Genomic DNA, 18,913 nt, shown 5'->3' on the forward strand with positions numbered 1-18,913 from the left:
CTCAGGGACAGCACCCAGGCTCTGAGTTCAAGCCCTAAGACTTGCACATACACACACACACACACACACACACACACACACACACACACACACACACACACACACACACACGCAATATATGTGAAGATTCAATGAGATAGCAATTCCAGAGTAGTTCTATAAACTGAAAAGTATTTTAAAAATATAATCACCTCTTCTTTTTTCTTTTATCAAAAGCATTGGCTTGTATATGCCAATCACAAGCTGGGAATTCTGAAAGACATGAAGTCTAATCAAGTCTAGTCTTCTTAGTCTCAGAACTTTTGTCTTATTTAGAAAGTTAATAAATGTAAGTACTTAAGTTGGTACATGCATACATTTCTGCATTTATATACATGTAAAACTAACAATACAAGGTACCAGGAGTGTGGGTATAAAGTTGTCTAGGGGAATATCTCATAGACAGAGCCCTGGGCTAGCATGTGTTGGTTCCATCACCATCACACACCAAGAAAATAATAAAATACAATAAATGTTGACTAAAAGTACAGCAAAATTTACCCAGCTTGTAATGAATAAAGTAATTTATTAGCGCATATGTATGATAAGTATGTAAAGATTTTTTTATATAAGATCAGATTGCATTTGAACATGATACCACTAAAGACTTAGAGATTTTTACCTTTTTTCACTATTCTTTCTAAGCACAGACCTCCAACATAGTTGACAAAAGGTTTCAGGAACAGCCTGCTTTCTCATGCAGAGTGAAAAAGATATCCCAACTATACTGAAAAATAGACCTGTACTATACTAGGATTGATCATGATCAGCCATGAATTAATCTCTACGCACAAGGATGATATAGTCTAATCCATTCTAGTTCTAATATCATTCCTGGATTAAAAATGAAGTCAATCTAACTGACTAAGAATACACAGACAGGTGGTTAGCCAAAATTAGTTAGGACATGGCTGTCATAAAGTGGAATGAATATTAGAGAAGAAAAACTGAAAGAAGGAAAAAGCAGCAGCAGCAGCAGCAGCAACTTTAGATATCTGCCCAGTGCAAAGACAAATATGTGAACCCTAGCTAAAATCTTGACAATTCAGATGAAATGAAGAGCTGGAGAGCCAAATAATTCTATCGAAGGCTATAGAGCTTGCTTAGAGATCTTACTCACAAAGACACCGGGATCAGCCATATGTAATAAGAAATGAAAGTAATGATGGAGAAGAGAGTGATGAGAGGGCTCATAAAATCATTGCCTTCAGCAGAGTTTGTGGAAGTGAGTGGGTGAATGAGTGGGCAAATATGGATGGAAAAGTAAGGGAGAAAGAACTATGTCCTAGTTAAGTTTGTAAGTCTTGCTCTTATAGTGTGCATCTTGGAGTCAATAAATTGCTACCCAAGGAGAGCAGTTCCAGGGAGCTTAATGTTTTCCTTCAGCAAATGTACCATCTGACCTTAATGCAACATTAGAAAGGAAAATGTACATTACCATTTTTTATATACAGGAAAATTAGAATTAAGCAGCAATTATCTCGAAGTGCATTATCTTTCCTATTTGAACTGCCTGAATTTCCTTAAGATATTATTGATTTTAATAATACTGTTTTATCACAATGACCATGTCACCATCTTAATGTACTTTCTATGTGAATCTAATAGAAATGAGGTGGCTACTTACATGACCCAAAACATCTATCAGAAACTCTTGAGAAACATATAAACTTGAGTGGCACAAATGCTTGTAAAAGTTAGCTTCATTTATAAATTAAAAAAAAATTCAGGACCTCAAATCTTAGCCAGTATTTCAGGCCAGTATTTCAAAGGATATCACTACAGAACCAGAGGATGAAGGACATGCTTTTATTCATTATGTGTTGTTTATAGGAAAATATGTTCGGTATGGCAGTTCCTGTCTATAATCCCAGCTGTCCCAGAGGCTGAAACTGGAGGATCATGAGTTCAAACCCAGCCTAGGCAACAAAATGAGGTTCTGTCTCAAAACAAAAAGAAGTGGGGAAGGAGGAAGGGAGGGAAGAAGGAAGGAAGGAAGGAAGGAAGGAAGGAAGGAAGGAAGGAAGGAAGGAAGGAAGGAAGGAAGGATGGAAGGAAGGAAAGAAGGAAGAGAGGAAGGAAGGAAGGAAGGAAGGAAGGAAGGAAGGAAGGAAGGAAAGAAAGAAAGGAGAGAGGGAGGGAGGGAGGGAGGAAGAAGAGGCCGGGAGGGGGGAGGAGAGAAAAGGAGGGCAGGGGAGAGGAGAGGAAACAAAAGGAGAGGAGGGGAAGGGAAGGGGAAGGAATCCAGAAGGGGAGTACTTGCAGAGAAGAAAGTTTTCTTACAGTTTTGGAGGCCAAAAGTTCAAGGTCTGTAGGTTCTATCTGCTCAATCTCTGATGTGAGTCTCCTGAATTTGTCAAAACACAAGGAGTGCCATCACATAACTGTACTACATGTAAGAGAAAGGTCATATGATGAGACAGGAAGCAAGAGTTATCAAGTAAGGGCTATCCTCACTATTTTACAACAACCTACTCTCACAGGAACTAACCTATGACTGTGGGACCACCTACTTCAAATATCAGCATTAATCCCTTCCATAATTGAGCTCCTTCCATCATGGCCCACCTCTTAAAGATCCACCGTGTCCCAGTACTGTTACTAAGGACCAAGTTTCTAGCATATGAACCTTTGGAAACATTCTTATGGCTACTGCAAGGTAATAAATGAGACAAATGTCATTTCTTGTTCACTTAAAACTAGGGACAAGAGATTGTAGATGTTTTAAGCCAGTGAATGAGAGATGGAGTGGTAAAAGGAATGTGTAAAACCTGGGATTCTAATTTATTTCCATTTATTCCATTCATACATTTAGTAAAATGAATGTTATAATGTTAAATATGAGAAAAGAAACACAACAGACAGTTCTTTGGAAATTATGCCTGTAAAAACATTACAAAATCAAACCCTAATCCCAGAGTTTAAACTCTCTTCTTTGTGGGGGGACCAGTGACTCATGCCTGTAATCCTAGCTACTCAGGAGACTGAGATCTGAAGATCGTGGTTCATAGCTAGCCCAGGCAGGAAAGTCTTTGGGATTCTTATCTTTGACTTACTGTCCCTCAAGATCCAGAAGTGGAGCTGTGACTCAAGTGATGCGGCACTAGCTTTGAGCAGAAAACTTAGGGACAGTGTCCAGGCTCTCTCACTGAAAGAAATAACAGGTTGCTCAAGATTACTGAAGCATGTAACAAGAAAGAAAAAAAAAAACAACATCTGAAAGGGTCATTGTGGGTAGAATACAAGAAACCCAAACTAAACAGGAAGTTAAAAATTATTCCCTCCATTGGGAGAAAATGGGAGAGATGGTAACACTTCAAAAAAGAATGTACTCATTACCTGACTTACGTAATTGAAACTCCTCTGTGTCTTTACAATAAATTATACTTTTTGTATAACAAAACAAAATGAAACAAAATCTGTATATGTAATCTTAAATGGCTCAAAATCATAACTCCCTAAGCACTCATATCAATGTAAAAATAGAAAAAGTCCATCACATCTGTCAAGGACACTAGGATCCCTTAATATAACAATCTATCTGCGGAGATGGGGAAACTGAGGCTGAAAGGCAAGTAATTGTGTTCAAAGGTCTCATTCAATGTAAGCTTTTAATGAAGGCTAAGTATATATGTGAGCCGGTGACTACCTAATTCTATTTTCCACAGTGAGAATTTTCCAGCTCCTAATAAATAACTGCCAACTAAAGATGATATTACAAAACTTAAAAATCCCCTGGCACTCATAGAGTATATATACTACTGGGAAAACAATTAAATTGTGATCCCTCTATGCTTCAATACTAATAATGTGGCTCTATTACTCCACTGAGCTGGTTAGTAACCAGATGTACATAAGGCACTTAGCATAGACAAATCTTTTAAATGTACGTGCATTAATACCCAACTAAAATTCTTGTAAATAAAGGATGCACTGGAACCTCAAATGATGTTCTGTTTTCACAGAGATTAGTAAAGTGGCTTAGATGGTTTTATTCCCTCTTGTTTGATCAGCTGCTAGGGTATTAACATCCACAAAGCCGCATTCATATTAAAAATGTGTGTTATCTAGCACAAATATTTTAAAAGATGTAAAATTCCATTTGGTTTTTATATATTCCAACAGTAAGTTCATATGATGCCTATTTATACTTAATCCACATATTTAGATATTGTGTATTCTTCCAGAAGCTCTGGACAAATACGAAGGGAGCTAAAATGATATCATAAGGGTATTTCTTTCCATGAATTAAATTATGAATGTTTTTGTCTTTGCCTTAAGTGGTACCACTTAGAGTGTAATACTATTGGTTATAACGTATTATTTTTATTCTTTTTTTGATAAAATATATAAGATTTAAGATGTCTTTCAGATATTCTGCCATAATGATTTTAACTTCTGATACCTTCGATACAGTACAGCATTCAGTGAGGTGACCCCCACAGTACAGCATTCAGTGAGGTGACCCCCACACAAATGTTTCTTGAAACACATCGAACTCCCATGCCAGAACCTAATAATGAAGGTTATATTCCCCACTGAGTAAAAATTAGGAGCTTCCTTTTAAGTCAGGTATTGTCATTTAGCACTTTCAGTTGCAGAGAAGATTGTCAGAGAAGATATAAAACCATCCAGTGCTGATTCTGTGAATAACTGTTTGCAAACAAGAAACAAATTGTAAATGTTAACAGTTTATTTTAGGTACCTAAACCAGTTTCTTTCTCCAATTTGTAAATGGATTTTCCTGTCATTTAAAAAATACTTTATATAGCTTACATATCAACATGCTGGATTTCATTCTGCCTGCCCAGAAACACTTAATCTTCATTATGACAACTCAATATATTATTTTAAATGGATTTACTATGTAGCTGTTTATGGCAACCCCTTTCCAGTAATTATAGCTGATTTTGAGTTTAAATGTATGCAGCAAATTGAAGTTATTTCAACTGAAAAATGACCCAGATTCTGAGAGTTACCATTTGAAACATAATCCACATTGCTACCAAAAAATTTTAAATAGAGATCTGTGAGAATTGGTGTGTGCGAATATCTGAAGTAAGTTTACTAAAACCACAACTCACATTCATCATGTATTACTGAACAGAATGATTTACTCAATAAGAAACGAAGTCACTGTTTTTCCATAATTTCATGATAATTTTATTTTATATTTACAGTTTTCAATTTCTAATTCAAGGGTCTTGCTGAGGACTCTGGGGATTTGGGGGAGAGAGATGGGGTTTGGAGGAGAGGGACTGGGAGGTCTGATGTAGGCAACTATGATTAGAAGGGCTAACAGGATGTGAACGTCTTCCAGAAGAAATTCTTGCAGCCAGCTTTGCGTTCTCGGGGTGCCATCGCTGGGTTTGAGTTTGCAGATCTCTGCAGCTCCAGCCTCATCTCATCCTGCTCGGCAGCCTGGGGCAGATCTTCAGGTTCCAGGGCATCATTCTCAGTCTGGTTGGGCTCAGACAGCAGCTCTGCCAAGAAATACTTGGCCAGTTCCTGTATGGGGCAGAAGGGAAAGGGAAAGACAGAGCGGTGAAGGAGGATGAAAAAGACATGGAAAATCCCTTAGAGAAGCACCTGGAGTCATACTTTGGTATGGTTTTCACAACTGCGTTTTTGTGACAATTAAAATCAATGAAGGTTAAAAAATAAAGGAAGTTTCTATAAATCACTAGATAATTTGAAGGCTTCAAAAGGGCAAATGTTGCTATATTCCTGCTGCAAGTGCTATACTCCTGTTGAGAGAAGAGAGAGAACGAGAGAGAGAGTCTGCAAACAGTTTTATAAAGTCCACATCATGAGCTAGAAAGTGGGGAATAGTTCTTACCATTTTCACAAGCACATTGCTTTGTCTTGCACAGTGCCCCTTACCCCTAGCCCAGAAAGGAAGGAAGATCACATTTCAGCACCCAGGTCAGCACTTCTCCTGGGCAGCACCCAGGAGAGATGCTAGCTACCTTTTCTTTGTGCTCCATCAGCCTGATTTTCAAATTTTCTTGAACGTCAGGAAAAAAAAAAAACTCACCAGAACTGCGATCTTCTGCACCGATCAGAAAAGAAAGGGGTGCACAGGCAATTCTAGACTCGAAAACTTTCTCTGGGAGGTGTGAGAGCTGAAGGACTCTGGAAAGAACTGAAATTCTCTTAAAATTAAAACACCTGTCAAGCTCAAACTCAGAGGGCAGGAGTCTGCTAAGGGAGGGCAGGGAAAAGGTAAAACAAAACAAAATAAGATGTCAAGGAAGTTTCTTTACCTGCTTTCCTGCAGCAGCAGCCAGAGACTTCTGCAGAAACTGACGGAGCCTGGGGTCCGAGGGCGCGCCGGTGACACCTCCCAGGGCCAGGACGATGGAGAGCGCGGCCAGCGCGCACTGCAGGCGGCAGGACAGCATGGTGTCACTGCCTGAGGAACCGGTCTGGAGAGCGGTGGTCACACTCTGGAGGCAGAACCGATCTGCAGGCTGCAGCGATGGCTGGAAACCTCGCGTCTCCTGCAGAAGCTTGTGCACTCTCCACCGTCTCCCCCCTTTTTAAACTGTCTCTCTGACGTCAGCCTAGGAGGCGCCCCCAGATCTCACCAGTGCTTTTACGCACCATTAGCCTGGCAAAATCAATCACAGACATGAAGGGGAGGCGACAATCTAAAGTGGCTTAAAGAAAAAGAATTGTGCATACACATGGGGACACACAATTCCACCTGCCACACTATTTATGCACTATTTTATTTTCACTCGGTGCTACCGACATACACATTCCTTAATTGCAATCATACATACATGCATCCAAAGAATCAGGCTGACACAGCCCCCGAAAGGCAAACAAACTATCATATGTAAATGTGTTGTGCATAAATGTACTCCACTCATCGTCAGGCTAACCATGTTAGGGGCCCCAAGCAAATGCAAGTGTATGAAAAAAAGATTTCGACTCATTACTCCAAAAACAGACTGGAGAATAAATGATGGACCTTAGAAGGACTGAGTATCTTCTCTCATTCTTATTTCTTCTGTTAAAAAAAACCCTTATAGAACATGTGTTAGATGCTAAAAGAAACTTACTTTCCTCTATAACCATTTTAGGGGCCCCAAGCAAATGCAGGTGTATGAAAGAAGAGATTCTGGCTCATTACTCCAAAAACAGATTGGAGAATAAATGATGGACCTTAGAAGGACGGAGTATCTTCTCATATTCTTATTTCCTCTGCAAAAGCCTTACAAAACATGTGTTAGATTCTAAAAGAAACTTACTTTCCTCTATAACAGGGGGGAGAAAAAACGTTTGGCTCTCAACTTCCTTCTTCCTTTCTCACCAAGTATAGGGCTTGTATTCTTACTGCAACAGATAAAAGGATGGGGGCAGAGGAGGAGACAGAGGTTGATTCTATTCAGGTACTCAGAAATTTGGAGCTAGAAAGGAATCTCAGAAAATAGCTGTAAACCTCAGAATTGCTAAGGTTTAGCAGTGGGCAGTAAGTGCCCTGCTCTGGCTCACTTTCTAAACAGCTGGAATAAAGACCAGACTTCTACTATCTTAGGCCAGACTTCTTTTCACATGGCTCTGAAAGTATCAACAAATTCCTGGACAATAACAACAGTTCTAGCCAGGTGCCTGTGGTTCATGCCTGTAATCCCAGCTACTCAGGAGGCTGAGATCTAAGGATCATGGTTCAAAGCCAGCCTGAGCAGGAAAGTCCGTGAGAGACTCTTATCTCCTCCTAACCACCAGAAAATCAGAAGTGGTGCTGTGGCTCAAGTAGTAGAGTCCTTGCTTTGGGCTGAAGAGCTCAGGGACAGCACCCAGGCCCAGAGTTCAAGCCCCACGACTGACAAAAACAAAACATAAAAACAAAAACCAGTTCTAGATCAACATGGATATAGAAACACCCAGTCTCTCAGAAGTGGTTGTGGCTCAAGTGGTAGAGTGGTAACCTTAAGCACAAAGAGGCTCAGGGTTAGTGCCGAAGCCCTGAGTTCAAGTCCTACAACTGACAAAGACAAAAACAAACAAAAACAAACACCTAGTATCTCTGAACATAGTTGACAATTGTTTGCCTCTATGTTGGAAAAGGATCAAAAAACCCTTTGTTAAGTAATCTCCTGAAGTTTAATTAAAACTGTCCTGGAAGTCTGTCTGTAATCAGGTTGAGTATTACTGTCCAGAGCAATATTCAAAGCTTTCTGAAAGCTTTGAAAAAAAAAACAAACAACTCCCTATCAAAGAAAGATCAGCTAATTTCCTAGCATAGATCAGATAATGTTTACAGACTCTTTAAGGAGTGATAGTTTATGAGCTGTAAAGAAGCCAAGTGCCAGTAACTCTGGAATCCTAGCTACTCAGGAGGCTGAGATCTAAACATCATAGTTCAAAGTCTGGGCAAGAAAGTCCATGAGACTCTTATCTACAGTTAAGCAAAAAAGCAGAAAGTGGAGATAGAGCTCAGGGTGTACAATGTCAGATTTTGGAGGAAAAAAAAAACTAAGCAGGAGTGTGAGGCTCTGGTGCATGCACATGCATACATACACACAAACACAGTCAATATTAGCTAATCAGAATGCTACATCTTCGGAAACTGAGTGAAGCAGAAAACATGTCCAATAATGCTATCAAGAGTTAGAATGTCCCCCCAAACAAGATCCAAACCAGTGTCAAGAGGTAGGAAAGATTAGGAGGCACCCTAAATGGCTAAGGTCACTATTCCTTTTTATGTCTGTAAATTAAGGCAAAGAGAGAAAACATAGTAAGGACCATTCAAGTCTCCAGGGCTTAAAAATTCCAGACAAGGCACAGCACAAGGCGAAGCATGAAAAGGTCACTTACATGTTAGAATGGTCTGGGAGAGCAGTAACTCTAGAACCATGAAACCAAACTATAGGAAATCTAGGTCATTTGCTCTATACATACTGGAACCTTCTATGGCTCAGAATTGAGAATTTTGTGTCTATATTAGCCCAGCTTTCCTAATCTTCTGTCGCCTCTACCCAGGGCCTGGCCATTGGCTCTGTGGAATAGGAGAGTTTGTCATCAAATAGCAGCTTAGGAAATAACAAAAAACATCCTTTTTATCTTGCACTATGCTCTTCTGGAATCTATTTTTCTTTTTCTTTTTGCCTTTTTTGGGTCCGGTTGTGGGGCCTGAACTCTGGGCCTGGGCACTGTCCCTCAGCTCTTCAGCTCAAGGCTAGCACTCTACCACTTGAGCCACAGCGCCACTTCTGGCTTTTTTCTTTTTGCTTATGTGGTGCTGAGGAATCGAACCCAGGGCCTCAGGCATGCAAGGCAAGCGCTCTACCACTGAGCCACCTTCCCAGTCCCTGGGATCTATTTTTCAGCCCTCCCTGTCTCTTGTTCCTCTCCTTCCATATCACTGCTCTTTCATTCTCTCCTCCCTCACCTTTTGCTAAGTATCTTCCCAAGATTTCTCCCTCAGTCCTTCTTGAGTCTTTTTTTCCTCTCCTCCTATACTCATTTCTCTTTTCCTTTCCCTTTCCCCAATCATGCTCTGACTTCATTCTGGTTCAGTGGAGCTCTTTCTTGCCTTCTCTCTACTCTCCCTTCCTTGTCACCCTGCCTAGCCAAAACCTATCACAATCTCTGCCTCTAGGCATCACTCTTCTCTTGTGCCTCTTTCTTTCTTCTCTCCTCAAAAGTTTCTTGCCAAAAATAACTCCTGAGCTGAAGTGTACGAGCACCTATTGGGAACTAGTGAATTCTGATTTGTTTCTCAGACTCCTGTTGAAGTATGGAGGTATAGATGAGATGACTTATAGGGTATTGTTGTGTTTTGTTTTTTAATCCTTTGGTTTTTATGAACCTAAGGTCCAGTTAAAAGAAGAGAGGAGGGGCTGGTAAGGTAGCTCAGTGGTAGAGTGCTTGCCTTGTATGCAGAGGCCCTAGGTTCAATTCCTCAGCACCACATAAGCAGAAAAAGCCGGAAGTGGTGCTGTGGCTCAAGTGGTAGAGTGCTAGCCTTGAGCTGAAGAGCTGAGGGGCAGTGCCTAGGCCCAGAATTCAGGCCCACGACCCACAAAAAAAAAAAAAAAAAAAAAAAAGAGGAGAGGGAAAAGGGGAACCAAATTATTTTTGCTTTAAGAGTGGCTTTGCATTCAAGCACTTAAGAAGTCTGCAAACTGAGCCCTCTGAAGTGAACACCCAGAGACTATTTCCCAAGTCCCAAAGACTGGAAGGGGAAGATGGTCTGGGTTGCAGTGGAAATTCTGTCTCCCACCGTAGTCATCATGACACCTTCCTCCTAACATAACAAAGTGTTTTCTCATCTGGTACTTCAGAGTATGTTCCTCTCACCTCACAGGAGGAAACTGAGGCACTGAGAGCAGGCACACAAAAGGTAGCATGGCCAAAGGAAAATGCCGCGTCTTCCCTGGACCCACAGATACCTGCCATACAGTCTTTACCCAGGATACAAACTCCTTGGGATAGCGCAGTCTTCTTCAATGCCCAGCTCTTCTGGCCAGTATATGGTTTTCCATCTCCCTCATGAAATGTACATTCGGGGGAGACTACCTTTTAGTATGAGTAGAAATTCATCTTAGTGAGAGATAATGCCAAATAATGTAAGCAAACACAGACATTCAGTATGAAGCAATGCAGAACAGGATTGCCTGCACGAAGCATCGACCTGGGTTCTGGTTTGCTTCTGCCACATCAGCTGTCAGACATTCTCTCTGGTCCTTGATTTCCTTGTTTGCAAGAAAAAAAATCTCAGGAGATCATCTTTGTGGTTCCCTTCAGCACCAGTAGTCCACAGATTTAAATCACAAGAAATGAACATGCAGGCTATCGCGTACTCTGGTGTTAAATGATGTTATTTTCCTCAAATTGGGGATCTATATTGGAAAAAAACCTGGTTTTGGATATTGGGGATCTTGAGGGCAGAGGATACTTCACAGGCCTACTAAAAACCTGAGTCGTGTTTCTACTTCTGCCTCCCCTTTAAGAATCTTTTTGCTACAAATAAGTATGATTAAGGTATATTACCTTGATGCCAATTATATGGTGGTGAATTGGGCAATCAGGATATTTTTAGATTATATAGATAAAAGCAAGATATAGAGCATGTTGGCAGGTGGGAGACTCTAGGTAAGAGACTGGAACAAAGTGAAGGCATTTGCCATTCAACTGTCTCAACAAGGACTTCCAACCAAGAACCAGGCAGTTGTAATGCAATGGAACTGGCACGGGATAGATAAAACAGAGAGAAAGGCGAAGTTAGGAGATGAAGCTGGAGATTCAGGAAGGAGCCAGACCACAGTCAGCTTTGATGGCCATGGTTTGGAATCCACTGAAGGATACTGGTAATGGGACTGGGCTGATGTAATTATTTAATACTTTCTGCTTAGTGGAAAAGTAATGATAGGAAAGAAAGAGTAAACGCAAGAATGTCACTTAGGAATCTAAGAACCTCTGAGAAAAAGAAGGGAAGCCAGGACAAAACAAAACATATTCTCCCTTTAATTGTTGTGACTAATTAAGCTAGTTGGCTCACATAAGGGCTCTTCAAACCTGTCCATTCTAAGCCTTCTGCAGCCAACCCCTGTGCCTATTTCAGTTCCTACATCCCAAAGACTGGGAAGGAGCAAGTGGCTTATAGTTCTTACTGGGAAACTCATGCTCTGGATTTAGTTTGGATGAGAGAGATGGTGTTTGGGGTGGAATGAAGATGACGACTGAATACTCTTGGGGTTCATTTTGAGGTATAGTAGGTTAGATATGCTGATAGTTTGGATATTGAGTAAAGGAAGAGGCAAGAATAATCAACACTACCTACAGATTCATGTAGACATTCTCTAAGTACCTTCAAGTTTCACAAATTCCTGAGAGTACAAGAAGTAGAATCATGCTAATGTCTCTTCCTGGACATTTTGCAAATAGAAAACCTATTTAAATAAATAAGGTAAGAGAGTCATCAAAAAACTAAGTTAAAAGAAAGTCATGGACTGGATATCCAAGGCTTTACACCTACATGTTCAAATTTCCCCTTCTTACAATGGGCCTCATAATCCTTTCATCTTGTAAAACAAGACTTGGGAACTAGATCAGACAACATAAGTGAAAATGTTTGTTCATGTTTAAGAGTTGTGAGACTAGGCCAGGTTTTATTGTTGCTATTCAGATAGAGATAGCCAATCCTAAGTCAAAGGGTGACATCCAGTGAGCCCACCAATCACATGGAAGGTGGTGATCCAGACCTCTTGGATGAAAGCCATGGCCCAGCCAGGTAGGCAGGCAGGCATGCAGGAAGGCTGGTAGTTTTCCTTACCTTGGGCACACAGAGGTGTAAGCTAGAAGTTTGGGAAGAGTTCTTCCTCAGAAAGGCAACAGATGGGTACTGAAATCCTTTCACTAGAAAATTACCTTTACAGCTGGTTGTCAGTGGCTTATATCGGTAATCCTAGCTACTCAGAAGACTGAGATCTGAGGATCACAGCTGAAGCCTGTTCCAGCAGGAAAGTCCATGAGACTCTTAGCTCCAATTAAACACCCAAAGCTGGAAGTGGAGCTGTGGTTCAGTGGTAGAGTGCTAAGACTGAGCAAAAATGTTCAGGGGACAGTGACTTGAGTTCAAGCCCCAGGACTGGCACAAAAAAAATAAAAAAGTAAAGGAAGAAAATTATCTTTTCTCTTACATATATTTACCTTGGAGTAATAACACATTACAATTAATTTTGCTGAATTGTGTTCTATATTTATGGTTGGCTAATGGAAGGTTTGATTTAAATAATGGTGGAGGGAGATGAACTCAGTATACAACTCATGCAGCAGAGGACAGTGTTGACAAAATGCTACTTTGGGGCTAATGGCTTTTCTTTTCTCATTGGTTCTTACTAATCTTCTCTCTCATGTTCTTCTTTATTTTCTTGGCTCCCATTGTATTCTTGTTCAATTGCAACTTTTTTTCCCCCCTCTGGGAACTCCAGGGGCAACAGGCTTGGCTTCACATGGTTAAAGCCAAATCATCTGCTTCATTGGCTTTCTTGATACTTCTCCAATAATTGAAGGCAGAGACATAATTGGAGTTAGAAATGGATACACCTGCAGATGAGAAACTTAAAAATTATTTAGCATCACCTCTCAGTTCACATATGGGAAAACTGAAGGCAGAAAGAGACTGTCTTCCTAGAGACCATGTAACTAGTATCAATCAGAACCTCTGACTATCTTAGTTCCCTATTATTTCCAGAGACTGTGCACTGGGAATTCCTTGGATCTTTTCCCACCCAGTGGCAGAAATAATGGTATGAGACTGCCAGCTCTTGTCCTGTTCCCTATGGACTCTGTAGGGTGCCTAAAGCAAAACATAACTGTGACAAGGGTTTTATCCTACAGAGGATGCTTTGGGGATTACTCTGCAGAGACATGGGTATCCCCACATCAGGCTTTCATGCTCAGTGTCTCTATCCCCCCCCCTTTTTTTTGCATTTCCTAATCTTACAAAACAGCTGGACCTGCTCATCATCTTTCTGCCCTGTTTGCTTTAACACTTGAGAGGATATTGTTAAGCTGCCTTCTCCTGCTCTCTGCTGGCTTATTTGAGAAAAGACAACTTTATATAAAATTTTAGCATAGACTTTATTCTCCATGTACTCACTAACATTTTTAAAAAGGCAAAAGTACTAAACAGTACATGTGGGATGTACCATGCCTGGTTCTGGAGTTGCAAAAATGTATACAAAATAAATTCTAATATTCAGTTCTTGAATACTTTGTGTCTGATGTTGTGCTACTCATTCTGAGGTGACAGAAACACAGTCCCTGGCTTCCTAAAGAAGCCAAGCTTTTTAAATAATGCAGATTTTTGTCTTGAGCCAAATAAAGAATTAGGGACTACAAATACTTCCTATCCAAATGTTCTCATCATGGCCTTTCCAAGGTAGGGCTAAGGCTCCTAGCACACAGTTCGCAAGGGCTGCCAACAAGGGGAAGAGGTCCCACTGACAAGATGTTGTCACCCTGTTTTCATAAGAACAGAAACAACTTAATAAGAATGCAGAGCTTGAAAAGGAAACAGAAAAGTAGAAACAGCAGTTCAAATACAAGCTTTCTTCTTGTATTTCAAGGGATCAGCTCCAGCATCATGAACTTTGATTCACAGTCTGTATCACATTGATAGTTAAGTGTTAAAATTCAGCAGCTTAATCTCCCCTTTTTTTTTCACCTACCCACCAATGGAATCTCACATGCTCTGGTCTTACTGAAGGAAGAGTTCCCACCCACGTCTGTGTGTCCCAAGTGCTCCCTCTTGTGGATGTTCATGTCATTGCTTCTGTGCCTAGCCAGAGCAATCTTGGCTCCAGGTCCCAATGCCAGAACCAAGGATAGTTCCCTGACCTGTTGCTCTTTCCATGCTGCTGGAAATTACCATGCACTGTCCCTTGCACCTATAGTTTTCAATTTTTTGATAGTAAATTATCTAAGTGAGACACCACCTTTCATTTTAACATAATATACACACGCATGTACCTGCACACTTTTCTGAAGATAGTTATTTACTTTTATTATTTATCTTTATTGTGAAACCTTTATTTTATCACTTTTCTATTTATCTTTCTCTATAATGCAGAAATTAATTGAATGAATTGCAATTACGCCACAGCCTTCATTTGAAATGTTCTGCCATCAGCCAGGACTCCTTGCACTTCAATCTGCTAGATGACTCCTCTTCCACATGGTTGCCTGACACTGGTGGGGTACCAGACAACCAACTTCTATTTTTTCAGAGTATCTTATCACAGAGCTGTCTAGGCCTCTGCTACTCAAACAGTAGTGTTTATTAACTATAGCGGTAGCTGGATGGTGGTCCTCCAAAGCACATATCTATGTCTTAACCCCCTAGAAATTTTGCTTATGACAAGTCTTTGCAGAGAAAGCTAAGGATTTTCAAATGAGATCACCCTGGATTATCCATGTGGCCCCTAGAATTGTAATAATACATTTTTTGACTTTAAAGAAACCTGCTTGCCCAGTTGCTGGTGGCTCAGGCCTATAATCCTAGCTACTCAGGAGATATGAGGATCATGGTTTGAAGCCAGACAGGTCAGAAAAGTCCATGAGACTTATCTTTAACTGACTACCAGAAAGCTGAAAGTGGAGGTATGGTTCAATTTGTAGAGCAACAGCCTTGAGCCAAAAATCCAAGCAAAAATATGAGGCCCTGAATTAAAACCCTAGTATTGGCAAGAAAAAAGAAAGGAAGATAGAAAAAGGAGGAAGGGAGAGATAGAGGGCATTACAGAACCTAGAAGAATACAAACAACTAGATAGCTGGATGAAATTTTGGTTGTGTCTTCTCTGTACCAAGCAAGCATCATGACTATCCTCCAAAGCTTAGCCCTTTAATGGAGCCAGGCTACTCCACCAGCCAGATGTACTCTTCCCCCAGGTAAGATGTTTGTACCGGGTTTTAGAGCCTACTCCTCTTACTGTATTCTATTGCAAAATCCCTCCATCTTATTGCCTTTGAACAAATATGTCTTGATCAACCAAATACTAGCCATGTGCATGTTTAAGTGTTTAACCTGAGAGTGTTTTCTTAATTCTCATGGGTATCAGCTATTGAACTGGAGGCCAGGCATGGTATCATTGAGTGTGATAATAAAAACTCAAAGAATGAAATAATTTACCTCCAAATTATCAGCTTATTAGTGACAGGTTAGCTATTTATCTAAATGTTAATCACATCAATGTAAGAGTTTTAGGGATTTTCCCCATTCTAACAATATTATGGGAAATATGCTGCCTAGATAGAAAGGTCAAATGTCCATTCCTCAGGCATATTTTGCATCTCCTCAGCTTTTCCACCTGTTTATATCACCATCTGCTTCATTTGCTTAAGGGGAATCATTGCTTGCTCTCATTTTTCCTAGCTCTGCACTTCCTAGTCATGAAAACTTTCTAATAAATTGATGAACCAGTGCAATGTCTTGGGGAAAAAAATAAACCATTGGCTAAGCAACATTTGACAGCAGGAGTCACAGGGAAACAGATGTCAGCTTTGGGTTCCTAACAAGAGGTCCAATTCAGCAGAAAAATTGTGTTCTTACCAAAGAGGAAAGAGCCCTGGGCAGAAAAGTTTTGTGTAGTATGCAACAACTGAACAAGGTAATGTCCCAGCGCCCCCTAGTGCTTAGATCCCATGCCTAGTTAAATCTATGTCTTTCAGATTCTAACCCCATTTGCTTTTTAAAAAAGGATTCTGGAAGTGGGGTGCCAGTGGCTCATGTGCTACTCAGGAGCCTGAGATCTCAGGATTGCGGTTTGAAGCCAGCCCAGGCTGGAAAGTCCATGAGACTCTTTATTTCCAATAATGTACTCAGAAAAATCTGGAAATGGCACTGTGGCTCAAGAGGTAGAGTATTAGCTTTATGAATATGGAGGCTCAGGGACAGTGCCCAGGCCCTTAGTTCAAGCCCGAGGATAGGGGGAAAAAAAGGATTTTGGACATTTCTAAAGGCTCTACACCTTGATGACTTTATAGGACTGTAGCAAAAACAGATACTCTTATCTTTCTAGAATGTAGAACACAAAGGAGCAAATTTACACATATAAGGAGTTTTGAAACAAGTACTTTTATCTTCAAGTTTCTTCAAACATCTTAAATATCATATAATATAGTGTTAAGGCTCAGTACTAGTCAGTTCAACTGCATGTTGAACTGATGCCATAATTAAGATCTCTGATAGGTAGTGTTTAATCCAACAATTTTCAGAGCACTCTAATAAGAGGAGGGAGTAGGAAAAGTACCACAGACAAAATGAGACAAAGAAAACCATCTGTGTGAAGCTCATTCTTACCTTTTCTCCCAAAACTAACTAGCTCAATTCAATTTTATTTATTTATTTACACTATCCTCAAGTTGTAAGAAAAGGTTTCAATGCAACATTTCATTGATCCCTTTATCCACTGTCAGGAATTGGGAGTGTTTCCATTGCATGGATATAGTAAATAGTGCAGTAATTAAAATGGATTTGCAAGAATCTTTCATTATATTCTGATTTGTAAATGTCTAAGTGGTATCATTGGATCATTGGCAAGTTCTATGCTTAGTTTTTTGAGGAATATCAAAACTGCCTTCCAAATAGTTGCACTAATTTACATTCCCACCAACAGTCTAATATGGTTCCTTTATCCCACACATCCCCACCAACACTTATTGTTTGTATTCTTGATATTGGCCAATCTTATTTGAGTAAGATGACATCTCAATGTTGTTCTGATGGATGTTTTATTCTTTTGTTGGACAGTGAGATATGTTATTTGGAAGCAACAGACAACTGGAGATAAGTATGCACAGAGATGAGTTTAGACCATGCACTACCAATGGTCAAGGCAGTGAGAGGTCTGAAAAGGAACAAAAGAGCAACATAAACTAATTAGAAAGGAGACAGGTAAACTAATATGGGAAAACAAGCAGGAAGCAGAAGACAAAAAAAAACCCCACATACTACAAACTAACAGCAGAAAATAACCAATTAATATTTTTCTAGTATTCCTAGGATGTATTTGGGTTTTGAGGGAAATTAGGCAGTGGTGGAAGAATGGTAAGAGATAAATGGGTATGGAAGGAATTACTCTAGTGTGAGGGTTATGCGGAGGGTCAGCTATGTAGAGAGGTGAAAATATACTTGAAAAGAGAGGATTAGATAATAGGGTACAATTTAGATATAAAGGCTTCCATTTTTAAAAGGAAAAAAAAGAGAACATAAAAGGTGATAGGAAGTTTAAGGATTAAATGCAGATTGGAGAAATTAAAAGATTCATGACCTTTTTCTGATTTACAACTGGGAAAAAACCAGAGTTGAACAAGTGAAACACTCAATGGGACCAATAAGTGTCAGAGGCTAATAAACTTATGCAAAGCAGTTTTGAAGTCCTGCTTTTCATATTGCACTCTATGTATATCATGGCATGTGCCACAATGTTGGACTCTGCTACTTTCAGAAGACCTTTAAGTAGAGTGAAGGCCTCAGAGGTTACGCTGCTGGCTGGTACTTTGTGTCTCTGTTGTTAGGCTCAGAGGAAATCCCATCAACAGCCAATCTCAGTTGCCCTATGTTGAACTTATTCAAGCTGTTTTACTCAGGGATTCAGAATGTCGAGGGTTCCTCAGTGATTTCCCAGGTGTGATCCAAAGTCCATCCTCAGGCCTTCCCTGTTGGGTGGGCATTCCCTAGCCTGCCATCCTTAAATATCTTTTCAGCCTAAACCTTATAGCTGCAGCCTCTGCACAACTCAGCTTGAGATTTGGGGATCTTGGGAGCAAGATCTTTGGGACTTAGGTTTGACAGAAGAAAAGGGATTCATCCTTGGAGAGAAGCAGGCTATTAGTATATAGATTAGTCAGCTTCCAGAGTGACTAAAGCAGGGCTGTCCTCTCATTGCCCAGAGACAGGTGAAGATTCTGGAGGGTTACAAGTGTGATTTTGCATGTGATCTTGCTAGGTCAGGAATGCACTTGAGAGAGGCTGGCTTGCCTCTGCTGGGGTGGATCCAGGGGACAATTTCTGCTACCTTAATTGCAGTGTATGCAGATAAAATGACAACTAAAGGGCCCTTCTATTAGGGACATGTTAGGGCATGTGCTCCTGGTTGGTGGTCTAGCCATGCAGGTTGGGTGGGCCCTGGGGGATAGAAGCAGTAGTGTCAGTTGTGAAGTGGTAGGTAGCTCTGGCAGGACAAAGGGAAATTTAGAATAGTGACTAGTCTTCACAAGGAGAAACTAGACCTTATTATCACTACTACAGGAAGAAGCATCCCTCTGTGGGTCTGACTGCAAATACACCAGAGGATTAAATCTACAGTGGCTAAAAATACTTAGGAGTAGCCATAGTAAAAAGTTTCAAACAGC

General features: G+C 40.4%; 1 protein-coding gene across 1 annotated transcript; it reads right to left on the reverse strand.

Moving 5' to 3' along the window:
• Window positions 1–5,189: 5,189 nt before the first annotated feature.
• Sst (somatostatin) lies at window positions 5,190–7,364 on the reverse strand. Its single transcript, XM_070028686.1, has 3 exons — window positions 7,299–7,364; window positions 6,306–6,652; window positions 5,190–5,547 (listed from the first exon to the last, which is right to left on the reverse strand). Exons 2-3 carry the CDS (start codon window positions 6,441–6,443, stop codon window positions 5,335–5,337), a joined length of 351 nt encoding a protein of 116 aa, XP_069884787.1. The 5' UTR covers window positions 6,444–6,652; window positions 7,299–7,364; the 3' UTR covers window positions 5,190–5,334.
• Window positions 7,365–18,913: the final 11,549 nt, after the last annotated feature.

This window comes from Dipodomys merriami, unplaced genomic scaffold (genome assembly GCF_024711535.1).
Source record: "Dipodomys merriami isolate MVZ:Mamm:240054 unplaced genomic scaffold, mDipMer1.0.p SCAF_2, whole genome shotgun sequence".
NCBI classification, from domain to species: domain Eukaryota; kingdom Metazoa; phylum Chordata; class Mammalia; order Rodentia; family Heteromyidae; genus Dipodomys; species Dipodomys merriami.

Bases quoted from the DNA above. Each gene is read 5' to 3' on its own strand.
- Sst (XM_070028686.1), bottom strand. From the start codon at position 6,443: ATGCTGTCCTGCCGCCTGCAGTGCGCGCTGGCCGCGCTCTCCATCGTC. The intron at 5,548-6,305 runs GTAAAGAAACTT...TGCCCCATACAG, and splicing joins CTGCTGCTGCAGGAAAGCAG to GAACTGGCCAAGTATTTCTT.